Genomic DNA, 16,397 nt, shown 5'->3' with positions numbered 1-16,397 from the left:
GCCAGGTAAGACCTCTTTTCAAGAAGGGAGACAAGACAAATGAAGAAACTACACACCAATATTCTGGCTGTCTGGTTTTTCTAAAATACTGGAAGAAGTTTTTTACAAAAGACTGATTTCATTCATAGAAAACAATAATTTTGTATCAAATACCCAACATGGGTTCAAAAAAACTCAAATCAACAGAAACTGCCATTTTTCACTTTGTTAATGAAGCCTTGATGCAATAGAACAGAAAGAACACAAATCAGCAATATTTTTGGACTTCACAATAGCTTTTAATGTGATAAACCACAGCTTACTACTTGAAAAATTGGGGTATATAGGAATGAGAGGCCTGGCACAAGAGTGCGTGACATCATACCTGAAAAGCAGAGAGCAGATAGTTGTAATCATGTATCAGGATGAAAACATTATGTACACCTAACAATCTAAAAGAAAAAAATTAAGTATGGTGTGCCCCAGGTTCTATCTTGGGCCTAGTGCTGTTCTTAATATTTATCAATGGCACAGAATCATCTAGCTATTCCAGAAAATATACAAAATTTTCAGATGATGCAAATGTATTGGTAAAAGGCAAAAGTGCTGCAGAACTACAATATTTTGTACAATATTGCACCACACACACATTACAAGATGTTCCATTACAAATAATCTTATTAATAACACAGAGAAAATTGTTGCACTGCACCTTCATACCACACACAATAAACATCCATCAAGCCTCACCATAAATCTATTTCATAAAAACTTAGTAACTGTAAACTCAAAAAAATTCTGGAATTATGGACTCAGAACAATATGAAGTGGGACACATACATCAAATACATCAGCAAGAAGCTTAGCACAGTATCATATAACATAAAAATACTAGCTAGGTGTAAACAAAAGAAACACTACAAAATGTGTATTATGCCCAGGCAGTATCACTACTGCGATATGGGATGATTTTTGGGGGAAATTCGCCAATAAGCAAAAGCTGTTTCGTAGCACAGAAGAGGATCATGAGGACAATTGAAAATGCCACTCCCATAAATTTTTGCAAATCCCTTTTTAAAGCACTCCAGATACTAACACTACTATTCCTGCACGATCTTGAGATAATTTCATACATAAAGAAAATTTCAGAAACCAAAAACCACTTAGTATGTACACATCAAGCAGTCCACACACACAGCATCAGGCAAAAATCAGACTTCCACAGCAAACATGCAAGCACAACTCTCAGGCAAAGTGGACCACTGCAAACTGGCAAAAAAACTTTACAATAAACTTCCTCACAACATCAAGAAAAATTCAAAGTGGCACATATTTACAAGACAGGTGCTATTATATGATAAATGAATACCTGTTAACATAAATTTAAACAATTTCCTTTGGTAAATGAATATCTGTTGACATAAATTTAAATTGTTTCCTTTCTTATATTATGTATCTCAAACTGCTTTTATTATCTATTGTACTACATATTAGGTTGTACTATTCTATTAATGCATTTCATTTCAATTATTTACTGTACTGTATCATGTGCTTAAATTATTTATGTCACTGAATCAATCTGACTGTTACATAACAGTATTTAAAATTGTGTACTAACGTACAAAGTAAGCTATATCCCACATCATATATTTGATGAATGGATGCTTAACAAATAAATAAATAAACATATTACAAAGTAATTGGACTGTGTATGTTATGGCTTGTATGTAACAAAGTAAACACTATCGATAGTTCATGGTGTTTGGGCCTGGGGCAGCAAGAAAGCATTGATTGGTGTAGATGAATGTTCTTGAACATCTCACTAAGTGTTTAAGAGGGTGACAGAAAGAAATGCTTCTGCCACAGAAGCAATTCACGTATTTCTACATCTGAAATGTTTTCTGATGGGACACTATTTTATGATTTCAAACATGCTGTATTCTAGATGCCAAGATTTGGTTCACTTACATAAGGAAAACCTTGACTGTCAGTCTAAAATTACAGCTGATCAACTCTTGGCTTCTGTTGGTCCAATGGATGTTGCTAAGAAGTGCATGTAATAACAGTCACTGAACTGTCACTGCCTTTGAGTGCATACATTGATGTTTCACACATCCAACTATCCCCAAAAACAGACTCAATATAAAACAATGACCTCTCCAAAGAGCCACTTATAAGAGCTGACCATGTTATTGAAAAATAGTTAATGATACCTCTACAAATCAATATCTCATTCATTATCCTTCTTGATACTCAGTAGAAAGTCACCTAGGGCTTTTAGAAAATCACTCTTACATTAATCTAACCGCTTGCATAGCTGTACACGTTGCAGCTCTGTTTATGGGACACGGAGGTGCACCAGCCTCAGAATGAATCTGCCTGGTGGGTTAACAATGAGGATCAGTGTTCTGGCCAGTCTGGATGTGGTTTTTAGGCAGTTCCTCACATCTTACTAGGTGAATACTGGGCTGGTAACCAAGCCCCACTTCAGTTACATTATTTGCAAACATTTAGAAAACTTTTGTTCACTTTCACAAGGATAACATTGCATGCAGACAGTTGTGTTGCACTTATTCCATCCCAGGAGTGTGTGTGTGTGTGTGTGGGGGGGGGGGGGGGGTTAGGGGGGGGGGGTTAGGGGGGAGGGGTTAATGGAGTGATGTAAGGAAGGACATGAAGCCATCTCTTAAACTAACCATGCCAAATCCATTCATAACCACACCGACACTGCACCAATGTTAGACAAATGAGCAAGAAAAAGAATACGACTCTTATGTTATTCTCATCGATTTGGCTTCTTTATAGCCAAAATATGATGATGCTAACTGAAAATTCTGGGATTTTGAAGCTGTAGAAGTCAATGCAGATTAGGAGCACCTAGGAGCACAACACTGTGTAATGGATTCGAGCTGATGATACATTAAAAACCTATGATACCAGCGGGTGTCGGTATCTATGTATACATACAGAAAAATTCATCTAAGAAAGTGTGTCCTTAAAAATCAATTGCTTAATGCCAAAATATTTACATTCCATGTATTTGAAATAATGTTGAAGTTATAGCATAACTTTTTTTTTAATTCAAGTTTATTAATTCTGCTAAGTATGTACCAGCCACTGTCTCCAACAAAGATCTAAACTCTTTGTTTTGCATAGTATTTAAATTCTTCTTGTTTGTGTACAAATTTGGTGGGAAGTGGTTGTAAAATAAAATTGAGTTCAATAAAAAATTTTCTGGATTCATGACCGCATTGTCAATATATATAAAACTACCAACATTTCGGTCCCTGTTGCAAGTGACCTTCCTCAGGGTGCAACCTGGAGGAGGTCGCTTACAACAGGAACCAAAATGTCAGAATTTTTATATATATTGACAATGTGGTCACAAACCCAGAAAATTTTTATTGAATGTGACAATGGCTGTGGAAGCCTACATTTATAAAAGTGAGTTGTTTTTTGAGGCTGCAGAAAGTGGACATATTTTTTGTTTCGTTTCTTTAAACTGTGCCTTTATAAAACGTGACATGTTGCAGAACAGAAACGTCTAAATGTTCAGACACTTCATTTCATTTAGTATTTTGAGAATTGCCTGATTTTCACAATCCTTTCATTAGATAATTTTCTTTCTGGAAATAAACCTGCAGAAATTATAATACCTTGAAAGAAGACAACAAAGTCATCGTTAAGGTAAGCTAAGTACAACTTCATATTTTTACACATGGAAGTGTCCTTCGATGCAGATCGGATGACTAACATCTGGTCTAAGGATAAGTCATTCAATATGCAGCATTAAAGAGGCACATTACAAGGGTCAGTCTTTGTGGAAACGATTCTCACATCTTAGCTTGGCGAACTCATTGAGGTAGCTGCCACTAAGATGTCCACAGGCATCTTTTATCTACTCCACTAAGCAGTTAAGAAGGAGAAACAAGGGAACACCAAATGGCAGGTCATACTCAACAGTTTTTGCACAGAGAAGATGCCTCATCACATAGTGCTGTCTCACAAACTGGATCTAATCTCTCTCTGAAGTAACTGCAGTTACCTTCTAAAATTATGTTTTTGATACTTTGAGAATATCCTAGATATCACACAAGCATTATTAAAAGCATTTTTGTCTTGGTAACAGAGATCTTACGAGATTCCTTTGGTATTAAGTTGCTACAGTTAGAACTGAGGAACGTGCTTCTGTATATGAGTGCTAGGTGTCGCTGACTGCCATGGAGGGGGGGGGGGGGGGGGGGGGGGGAGTCCAGGTTCAATTTTTGATACTGGCAAGAATTTTTCTTTGGTTGTAGCACAGTAACAGGTTGCACTCATAACTGTAGTACTTCATAAATTCTGTTTGTGACACTCTGAGAATATCCTACATATCACACAAGTTTTATTAAAAGCATTTTTGTCTTGGTGACAGAGACCTTATGAGATTCCTTTGGTATTAAGCAGCCACAATTGGAACTGAGGAAGCTGCCTCTGTGGATGAGTGCTAAGTGTGGCTGACTGCCATGGGGGGATCCAGGTTCGAGTACTGATACTGCCAAGAATTTTTCCTTCATTGTAGGAACGTAACAGGTTCCACTCAGCCTCATGAGCCCAACTGAGGAGCTACTCGTGCATGTACTAGCAGTTCCATGGTCAAGAAACCTGTCAACACCTTTGAGAGTGTTGTGCTGACCATATACCCCACCACACTGCATCCAATGATACCACTGGCAGAGACTAACACAGCAGCTAGTCAGGCTCAATTGCCCGTCTAGAGTCACAATGCACAACTTTAACTTTACTTATCAGAACAGCTCCTTGACACCCGTTCTGTGGATTGGAGACAAGCTAGCGGCGGCTGCATTATGCTCTGGGGTACATTCACATCGGCACCCATAGGTCCAGTGGAGCTCATGTGAGGCACCAGAATGGCAAAGGAGTATTGGACACTGGTTACAGACCACATACACCCCTTCATTACGATCACTTTTCCCGATGGCAGTGGAATTTTTCAATAAGATAATGTGCTAAGTCATGAGGCCAGGAGTGTGGAGTGGTTTGAGGAACAAAGTGGCAAGTTCCAATTAATGAGGTGCCCCCCCCCCCCCCCCCCCTCCAACCACCCATACCTGAACCTGATTGAACACATATGGGTTGGGACTGAACACGACATCAGAGCTCATCATTCCCCACCCTGGAATTTAAGCAAATTAGGTGACTTGTGTGTGCAGATGTGGTGCCAACTCCCTCCAGCGACCTACCAAGCCTCATTGCTTCCACGTCACAATGCGTTGCCACTGTTATCCGTGCCACAGGTGGACATACCAGCTATTAGGTAGCTGGTCATAATGTTCTGGCTGATCTGTGTATTTTTCCGCAATGTATACAGATATTTTGACTAGGTTGGGATGAGCTAGTGTCTCATCATTTTGCCACTAGATGGCATATGTGGATTTCAGCCCTTCTTGACTCAGCCAACGTCACTACACCAATATGGATCCACAAGTTCAGCTTTGCTGTAATGAGTGTGACTAAGCATATAATTGTACCTTATGTGTAATCTGTACTGACAACACGTAGGAAAATACCCAGCTGTAGGAACAGTTAACTAACTCTGTCAATAGTGGTAACATTACCTTAACTAGAACTGCAGTCGGAATTGAGGGACCAAGTTTGCTGGTGCAAGACTATAAACTTTGATATTGGCAGAGAAACACTCTGCACTGGCTCTGAGGTAATCCTTGGATTGATAACACAGGACTCGAGAAAAAGAAAACAAGTGCAATAGAGTTATAAAAATTCAGAATTAAGGTTTCTTTTGACCTGAAGGTGTACAACAAATATTGTCACTCACTACTCTCATTATTTACATCAATCAGAAATACACAGATGGAAAAAAACACAACACCAGAAAATAATTAATGTAGAGTAATGAAATTTTGGGAATATGTTTGTCTAGGTATCATATTTAAGTGACTAAAATTGCAAGAAGATAGGTTAATGTATGCATAAGATAAGCCATTGCAAATGTAATTAATAACCAGTGTTACTGCCAGAATGTTGAATTCAAGCATGAAGATGTGCATGCTTTGTGTTGTACAGGTGCTGGATGTTAGTCTGTGGCATGGAGCTCCATACCTGTTGCACTTGGCCAGTCAATATAAGGATAGTTAATTTTGTTTTGTGAATGATGCTGGAGCTGTTGTTGGGTGATGCCCCGTATGTGGTCAACTGAAGATAGATCTGGTGATTGAGCAGGCCCATTCAACATGTCGATACTCTGTAGTGGATGTTGTGTTACAAAAGCAACATGTGGATGGGCAATATCCTGTTGAAAAATTCTACAGGGAATGCTGTTCATGAACAACAACATATCAGGCTGAATTACCATATTGATATACAAATACCCAGTCAGGGTGCATGTGATAATCAAAAGCATTCCTGTTGTCATATGAAATCGCACCCCAGACTATAATTCCAGGTGCAGGTCCAGCATGCAGATAGGTTGATTGCAGGCTCTCAGCTATCCTCCTTTTAACCAACACACAGCCATCACTGGCACCAAGGCAGAATCAGCTTTCATCAGAAAACACAACAGACCTTCACTGTGCTTTCCATTGAGCTCTTGCTTGACACTATTGAAGTCGCAAATGGAGATAATTTTGGATCAGTGGAATGCACACTGCAGGGCATCTGGCTTTGAGTTGTCCTTGAAGTAATCGTTGTACCACTGTGGCGCCAACTGCTGTTCAAATTGCTGCTGCAGATGCAGTACGATGTTCTGGAGCCATACACCAAACACAATGGTATTCCCTCGTGGTAGTACCAGATGGCGATCTGGAGCATGGTCTTTTTGCAACTGTACATTCTAATGATTACCACTGCTATCAATCATGTACAGTGGCTACATTCCTGCCAACTCTTCCTGCAATATTGTAGAAGGAACACCCAGCTTTTCATAATGGTGTCTTTGTGACATTAAAGGCACTGTTCACCAACATCTGCTCACCACATACAATCTCAAAGGTTATGACCATTACAGCACGTATTTAAAGCAAACCTGAATGGCATTCCGATTGTGGTGCTGCTAGAACCACTCTTATGCGACTGGCACAAAATTGGAATAGAAATCATTTTTCACATGTAGAAACACACTTACTAACTCTTTTTTTATGTTGTTATGTTGCCCAATTGCTCCTTGGTGTTGCAATTCTTTTTCACGAAGGTTATCTTGTTACAAACACTGCATCAGAATTTTTTAATGTGGATTTTTCAGTCATTTAATGCTAATTTGGTTCATAAACAACACAAAGAAAACTGCTATGTTTCACTGAGTTAAGCGATGCAATGGTATGACAGTAGATTCACATATGGGAGAAAGGAGGGTCAAATATCTGTTTGGCCATCAACATTTGGGTTTCTGTGGTTTCCTTAAATCACCTAGCCATATGCAATGATGGTTCCTTTGAAAAGGACACAGCAAATTTCCTTCCCAGCCAAAGCTTGTGCTCCATCCCTAATGCCGCCATAGTTGACAGGACACAAAGCTTGAATTTTCTTTTCTTTCTCTTTGCTGTATTTCAATTTGCATTATGTAAATTAATCATTTAAAGTAGGATATTTCAAGAGGCAAAGACCAGATAACACCAGCTAAAAGCTGTTATAATAAAGCACACCTATCACAGCAATCTCCTATAAAAAATGTTGAACACATGATTCTGGATCAGTAAGGTTCAACCAGCAGGAGGATGACAGAAATGTGCCTTCGATGACATCCAAATAAAAATAAAGCTTCACTTTTTATTTCCACATCAAAACTTGTAGCACAAAATTACTTGTAATATTTAATAATGACTCAGACTTTTAAAACTGGTATTCATAATAGTGTTTAGGAGGTATGAAAAGTACTCTGCATCATCGACCTGTGTCTCTGGATCACTAAAAGAAAAGTAACAAATTGTTCAGCAGATCATACTGCTGCTTATCAAGGTGGTATATTGCATTTAGGACATTATGTGCATGTGTTTGGGTCAGTGTATTAGAAATTTTATCTTGTGTTTGCCTAGAATATGAGTGGTCACAGTTATGTGTTCAGATGAATGTAACAAGTAACAGTATTTGCTGTATCAAAATAAACCTGAATAAAGTAACAAATGACAATTAAAAGATTACATGATTAATTTCATACATACCTAAATATTTCTAATTTTACAACTTCAGAAACATGCACATGTTTGGGTACACAAAATAGTTTTGTCCAAAAATTATACAAATAGAGCTCAGTACCTTTTGTGTTAATATGTAACTCTGATATTTCCTATCTTTTATATCCAAAGCATGGTATTTCATCACATGCAGCCTAAGTTTATCTTGACGAGTAAACTTTCGTTGGCACAAAACACAAATAAATGGTCTTTCTCCAGTATGGACACGGCGATGTCTGGCAAGGTGAGATGCACGACTGAACGATAAACCACAGTATTCACATTCATGTGGCTTTGCTGCAATCTCACTTCTCCTTATTAATGTTGTAACATCAGAAATATCACTGCATGAGAGATAGGTACTGACAGGATTGTCACAAACACTCTGTTTCACCTTATAGGTATCCTTATAATTCCTTGTATCACATTGTGTTGACATCACACTATAATCCACTGCACCTAGCTGTTCTTCTTTTATTTGGATCTCAGGGATTGTATGAATAAATTTGTCATCAACAGTTTTACAGCGCAATTCTTTCATAGCTGATTTATCAGTAAAATTTGACTGTGGTTGCAATGGAGTATCAACATCATTTAAAGCATTTAATGTAGAGTCATCATTTTTGCTTCGCAGTCTAGATCTTTGTCTATCACAAAGCATCTTTTCATCTTCTGAACTCCATGACAGAGAATCCTGAATCTCTACAGCCTTTCTGCGAGTTTTCAAACCATTTTTCCTCCGATGGCGCTTCATGGATTTACATTTCAGTTCTGCCTGTCAAGAATGAAATGCACATCCATTAATGATATTAATGTGTTACAATAAGCAAAACTAACAGCAGATTTCCAAACAGTACAACTAAACCTGGAAGGAAATAAATACGCTTCAATAGGAGCACATATATGAAGGAGAGAGTATCTGATAATACAGATGTGATACTAATGAAAAGTTTCTATAGCTGTACCAGTTAGCCTGTTGAGTGAAATTAAGTTAACTTTACAATGATGTATACAAATTTCCTATTTTCAGCAGTTTACTCAACCATGACACTTATTTATTCACACATCTTTCTCTACAAAATTGATTATGAAGCAGAGCCATTGAACATTCCAGGTACTCTGTACTAAATGTAAAGTATTGCTGAATGAAATTAAACAATCAACACTAGAAGCCACACTGCCAGTACTTTTAACCTGTGTGCCGCAACATTACAATTTCAAAATGTATGTTCCCTTTTTTGAACACAAACCTCCATGTATTAACTATATTTGGGCAAAAAATGATGTTTTGAATGACTTAATGTTGCTCTTTCTAGGGAAAAGATTCTTTCAATGAAGGCTTGGAAATTTGCTAAAATGAACCTGAGTCATAATAATTATTTCTGAAAGTACAAACATGTGCAACTACCTATCACTTAGTCTTTGTTGGTCTATAAATACAGAATTAAGCCGATTCTATTTTTGAAGATATAAAATAAAAAGGTCCAGACAGTGTTGAGTATTTTACATTCTTCAGTACTTAAGAGTTGGTTTCTTCCTGTAGAACTAGTCCAATTGAAGACTTTCTGAAACTGTAGATATTAATCAACAGTGGATGGACATAAAAGATAGTAAAGAGAAAACTGGAAGCATGTAAAATAGGGTGTACAGAAACATGTTAATAATTAGATAAGCATATTAAATTTTAAATGAAAATGTTTTAGATACAATATATGAAGAAAGAACATCTTGAAAATGAAAGCTAGAAAACTGCTGCCAGTAGAAAGCATAGATGGGCAAAATTTCTCTAACGGAATCCAGGGCTAATTATTATAATAAAGGAGGAATTAACTGAGAAGAAAATTGTAGGGCAGCATAAAAATTTGAATATGCATTGCAGATTTCTGGGTAATTATTACAATAAAGGAGGAAGTAACTGAGAGGAAAATTGCAGGGCAGCATAAAAATTTGAATATGCATTGCAGATTTCTGGAGACTTAAGTGTAATAAGTAATGTGGCACAGTGTAGAAAGAAAGAATGCATGTTATTACAATGGCCTCTTACAACTTAGCCTTGTGTATAAAGATGAGGCATAAATGAAACATTGCTTCTGTGAATAGATGATATTACACAATAGAAGTTTAACCAGTTCTAGATAGCTTTACAAGCTATACAGGAATTGGAAAAATTATCAATTTAAGTCTTGATTTAATGGTGCACAGGTAACATTAAGATGAGAATGTCTCACCATAATAGTACAGAAGAACATACAGTATAAATTCCCACTTTCAATGGTATATTATTAAGATTTAGTGTCATGACAGCTTTTCATATTAAAAAGGAACATAGTTGGCATTTTCAGTCAGTAGATTACAGCAAACCTGATAAAAATTAGAAATGAAGTTAGAAAATCTGGAACTGTCAATGAGAATGAACAGCTGGCCTACTTAGCTCCAATAGGACAAAAATTTGCTGAAAATAAAATTGACAGGTGTTTGTGTCTGCCTGCAAACATTTGAATAGATTTTAATTGGTATTCACTCTGTCTATGTGATGACCATTCATTTCATTTCTTCCCTTCATTATTTTCTAGCTATCATTAGGTTTTCAGATGTTAGCAACCTTTCCTACTCAGATTTCACTGTCCAGGGTGTGTGTGTGTGTGTGTGTGTGTGTGTGTGTGAAGTGTTTTCTAAACGTACCTCTGAGGACCATTACATCGTATGTCAGACTTATGTCAGTGAGTAAGGGATCAGCAATGCGTATTGCCACTAACAAATTTACAACATGTAATGGGTTGAAGGTGTTCTACTGAACGTATCTCTGCCTACGTAGATCAACACCTTCAACCCATTACATACAGTCTCCCATCCTTCATCAAAGACACCAACCACTTTCTCGAACGCCTGGAATCCTTACCTAGTCTGTTACCCCTGGAAACCATCCTTGTAACCATTGGATGCCACTTCCCTATACACAAATATCCCGCACGTCCAGGGCCTCGCTGCAATGGAGCACTTCCTTTCACGCCGATCACCTGCCACCCTACCTAAAACCTCTTTCCTCATCACCTTAGCCAGCTTCATCCTGACCCACAACTTCTTCACTTTTGAAGGCCAGACATACCAACAATTAAAGGGAACAGCCATGGGTACCAGGATGGCCCCCTCGTATACCAACCTATTTATGGGTCGCTTAGAGGAAGCCTTCTTGGTTACCCAAGCCTGCCAACCCATAGTTTGGTACAGATTTATTGATGATATCTTCATGATCTGGACTCACAGTGAAGAACAACTCCAGAATTTCCTCTCCAACCTCAACTACTTTGGTTCCATCAGATTCACCTGGTCCTACTCCAAATCCCATGCTCCTTTCCTTGACGTTGACCTCCATCTGTCCAATGGCCAGCTTCACACATCCGTCCACATCAAACCCACCAACAAGCAACAGTACCTCCATTATGACAGCTGCCACCCATTCCATATCAAACGGTCCCTTCCCTACAGCCTAGGCCTTCGTGTGCAAACGAATCTGCTCCAGTCCTGAATCCCTGAACCATTACACCAACAACCTGAAAACAGCTTTCGCATCCCGCAACTACCCTCCCGACCTGGTACAGAAGCAAATAACCAGAGCCACTTCCTCATCCCCTCAAACCCAGAACCTCTCACAGAAGAACCCCAAAAGTGCCCCACTTGTGACAGGATACTTCCTGGGACTGGATCAGACTCTGAATGTGGCTCTCCAGCAGGGATATGACTTCCTAAAATCCTGCCCCGAAATGAGATCCATCCTTCATGAAATCCTCCCCACTCCACCAAGAGTGTCTTTCCGCCATCCGCCTAACCTTCGTAACCTCTTGGTTCATCCCTATGAAATCCCCAAACCACCTTTCCTACCCTCTGGCTCCTACCCTTGTAACCGCCCCCAGTGTAAAACCTGTCCTATGCACTCTCCCACCACCACCTACTCCAGTCCTGTAACCCAGAAGGTGTACACGATCAAAGGCAGAGCCACGTGTGAAAGCACCCACGTGATTTACCAACTGACCTGCCTACACTGTGACGCTTTCTATGTGGGAACGACCAGCAACAAACTGTCCATTCGCATGAATGGACACAGGCAGACAGTGTTTGTTGGTAATGAGGATCACCCTGTGGCTAAACATGCCTTGGTGCATGGCCAGCACATCTTGGCACAGTGTTACACCATCCGAGTTATCTGGATACTTCCGACTAACACCAACCTGTCAGAACTCCGGAGATGGGAACTTGCCCTTCAGTATATCCTCTCTTCTTGATATCCGCCAGGCCTCAACCTCCGCTAATTTCAAGTTGCCGCCGCTCATACCTCACCTGTCTTTCAACAACTTCTTTGCCTCTGTACTTCCGCCTCGACTGACATCTCTGTCCGAACTCTTTGCCTTTACAAATGTCTGCTTGTGTCTGTGTGTGTGTGTGTGTGTGTGTGTGTGTGTGTGTGTGTGTGTGTGTGCAAGTGTATACCTGTCCTTTTTCCCCCCTATGGTAAGTCTTTCCGCTCCCGGGATTGGAATGACTCCTTACCCTCTCCCTTAAAACCCACATCCTTTCGTCTTTCCCTCTCCTTCCCTCTTTCCTGAAGAAGCAACCGTCGGTTGCGAAAGCTAGAAATTCTGTGTGTGTGCTTTATTTATTGTGCCTGTCTACCAGCGCTTCCCGCTTGGTAAGTCTTGGAATCTTTGTTTTTAATATATTTTTCCCATGTGGAAGTTTCTTTCTATTCTATTTACATCATTATATATATATATATATATATATATATATATATATATATATATATATATATATATATATATATATATATTCTGTTTGCCATCAGCTACTGTTAGCAGCATCCTTGGTCTTCAGTCCGATACACCTATCTGTACATTGGCATTCCGTTTTTGTTCCATTGTGGTTCTAAGCCTTCTCTCTGCAACCTGCTCCCATTAGAAATGTTCTTCGGCGTTTCCTCTTTGGTCTGGTGCACCAGGCCGAGTGCTGCTGTTATGTCTTTGGTCCAGTGTCCCCCATCTGTGTGCTGGTGTTTCATCTATAGTCCAGTGCAGCTTTAAGTGTTCTCTATGTGGCCCTCTCGCACTACAAGTGTCCTGCGACATTCCATCTTCTGTGCACTGCACCTGGTGCTCTGTCTGGGGTTCATTCCTCCTGTACATGCCATCAGTTCTTCTGTTTGTGGAGTTCTGTTGCTGTTCCCTTTGAGTTTTCAGCAACTCCAGAGCAGGATCCAAACCTCTATTGAGTATCTAGTGTCTTCTTCATCACATTTATCTCTATAGATTCTTTTATAACACTATCCCAGTGTCTGATGGTCTATGTCAGAACCCTTGTTTCATCATAGTTCATGGAATGACTGAGTTTCAGCCAGTGCTCAGGAATGGCTGATTTAGGTGCCTGTCTTAATCAGATGTGCATCTGATGTCCACTTTCCTATTGTTTGGCCAATGTAAGGCATGTTACACTGGCAAAGTATTATAAATTCCTGGTTTTCATAGTCCCAGATCATCTTTCACATTTCTCAGTAGTCCTCTTATTTTGGCAAGTAGACAGAACACACACTTGATGTTATGCTTCCAGAGAATCCCTCTGATTTTTGCATAAATAGATACCACATACGGCAGGTATGCCAGTGTCTTTGCCTCATCTTGTTCTTCTTCTAGATCATGTGGCAGCATGGCTGGTTGAAGAGTCTTCTGAATCTGTTTGCCTGTGCATCCATTCTTGCAGAACACTGACTGTACATGTTCTACTTTTACTCGCAAACTATCTGGGTCTGACAAGGTGTGTGCCCAGTGGACCAATGTCTTCAGAACTCCACTTTTCAGTGCTGGGTGGTGACAGCTGCTGGCTTGCAGGTATAAATCAGTGTGTGTAGGTTTGTAATACACACTGTGTCCAAATGAAGCATTTATGCCCCACTTGACAAATACATTCAGAAATGGCAACTGGCCATCCTTTTCCAGTTCCATATTTGAGTGATGTGAGTTTAGATATTCCAGAAAATCAGTGGTGAGCCTATCCCTACCATGAGGCCACATCACCAAAGGTATCATCCACATTCCTGACAAAACATATGGTTTGTATCTAGCCATCTCTAATGACTTCTCCTCAAATCTCTCCATGAACGTACTGGCAAGGTTACATCTTCTGCTTGCCTGTAATATTGGCCCCTGTATGTATGTTGAGACAGAGATATAGTACTAGTTTTTACCAGGATTAAGCATAACATCAACTCCAAAAATCATGCCACTTGTGAGAGGCAAGATTTGATACAATGGGCTAGATGTGGTAGCCAGGGAGCTCTGACACTTTTGCCTATACGTGGCAGCCTCCTTAGTAGCTAAAGATTTGGACAGGGTAAACAGAGCCTCTTGGTTCTAGCAGTTTATCAGGACAACAAAATAACTCAGCATGTTACCATCTCCACTCAGTATTTTCACTGAACCTAGTCAATGACTTGAGCATGTTCATATTGAAATCAATAGACCTTTACAAGCATTGAAAGATATTTTACTGCCTGACATAGATTGGACATTTCTCTCATTGACCTGAGGCCTATCCAATGGAAGGTGCAACAGCAGCATCTGTGCCCATGACACACTTTCACAAATGGATTGTCTGTTTCAGAGAAAACAGTTTGAGTCACACATCTGTAAAGCACTTTCAACATTGCCTGCCATGAACCAGATTTTAGCCTAGCATCGCACTCCTAATGGTACTGTGGAACAGCTCCACAGTTTTGGATCAATTAGTCATTAATTTTCAACCTGGTATGGCCCATAACAGATAAGGCTTCTTTCCTAGTAGTATGACTATGTGAGTACATTTCCATTATTCAAAATAGAAAACAAGGGGGAGGAGGAAGAGAGAAGGAAGATGTCACTGCCATGGTTTCCTTTGAATAAAGAAATAAGTAGTAAAACTACTGTAAGTGCAACATGCTATAAACTTACTTTATGGTGAGAAAATGCAAAGGAAGAGAGGCAAAATTTTAACAAAAGCTCTGGGATGGAGGCTGTGCTAGGTATCAGTTATAGTGTATGAAAATTTGGATTGGATTGTATTAGTAATAACAAGTCAGCAAGTGTGTTAAAAACTATGTGGTTGAGCCTACATGCTGTAATATGAGATACAATATCAAATAGGATTATTAGTACTGAAAGGTTACAGCTCACATAAGCATATTAGAAAAATCATCATGCCTCAGAATTAGTAGACTAAATAGAAGCCAGTGCAGTTAACACAGAAAGAACAAACCGTTATGAAAAGTATGTGCACTTTGGCATAGAACTGTTTTTTGTCTTTGGGAGGATAACATTGTTAATTATGCAGTTACTGATGTTTGTATGAACCATATTTTTGGATCTATGATGATAATTATAGCTAATGTTGCAGAAATGTTGAGTTATAACAGTCAGATCAGAGTGGGAAAAAAACAATATGTATTATCAAAATCGAATCAGAATCGCAGCAATCAGGATTGTTGGGCATTAATGTAATGGACAAGAATACCAGAATTGAAGATGCTATCAAAACAATTTCACATTCAAGGAAAGCTCATAAAATTGATAAAGGTGTAGATAAAGAGTGAAAACTACGACATAATTCACGCACGAATGACAAAAGACGTAAAACTCAAACTAGTAATAAAAAAGCAATATCGCATAACACAAAACATATAACCACAATAGAAAGAGGCAACAACAGATTAAACTAGAGCAGAAAGTGAGAATGGAAGAGCAGATGACAATAGTAGAGAAAGAGAAATCTAGGCATAAGACAACATAGAATAATGCCAAATACATGAACCACTGTGAGAACAAAAAAATCCACACTTAAAGCATATTTAAGGAACAAATAGAAGTAATGGCAGTCATAAGGAAGGGGGTTAAGAAAGAAATATGATTGAGGAATTGTGTAAAATGTGATGGGAGTGTAAGCATAAATCTAAATATCTAACTAATATTATTTAACCAAGTGCTGATTTTACAAATTTATTCCACGAGGAATCTACATTTAGAAAACAGTTAACCTACCTTTAAAGGCACTTTTCCATAAATGTGACTTAAAAGCAAAACAATCCAGTGCATAACCCAGTTATTTAGAAGGACTAGCTGAGATGAACATACTATCAAGGATATAACAAGCTACCTAGAATTGAAATCAGCTTTTGCAAGATAATTAACTTTGGAAACAAGACACCAAAAACCA

The 16,397-nt window shown here is 38.9% G+C and overlaps 1 protein-coding gene across 5 annotated transcripts in view; it reads right to left on the bottom strand.

Moving 5' to 3' along the window:
• LOC126328994 (zinc finger protein 131-like) overlaps positions 1 to 16,397 on the bottom strand; it is a 64,939-nt gene that overhangs the window by 10,622 nt on the left and 37,920 nt on the right. For 4 of the 5 annotated variants that reach the window (XM_049996089.1, XM_049996085.1, XM_049996088.1 and 1 more), the window contains one exon: positions 8,248 to 8,940. In XM_049996089.1, the coding sequence (XP_049852046.1) occupies positions 8,248 to 8,940 (693 nt within the window). Of the gene's footprint in view, positions 1 to 8,153; positions 8,941 to 16,397 lie in introns of all 5 variants that reach the window. The other variant, XM_049996090.1, reaches the window with a different exon arrangement.

Source organism: Schistocerca gregaria, chromosome 2, assembly GCF_023897955.1.
Source record: "Schistocerca gregaria isolate iqSchGreg1 chromosome 2, iqSchGreg1.2, whole genome shotgun sequence".
In the NCBI taxonomy this organism is placed as follows: Eukaryota; Metazoa; Arthropoda; class Insecta; order Orthoptera; family Acrididae; genus Schistocerca; species Schistocerca gregaria.
The sequence above is the reverse complement of the archived record's forward strand: the minus strand, read 5'-3'. Positions and strand labels throughout refer to the sequence as shown.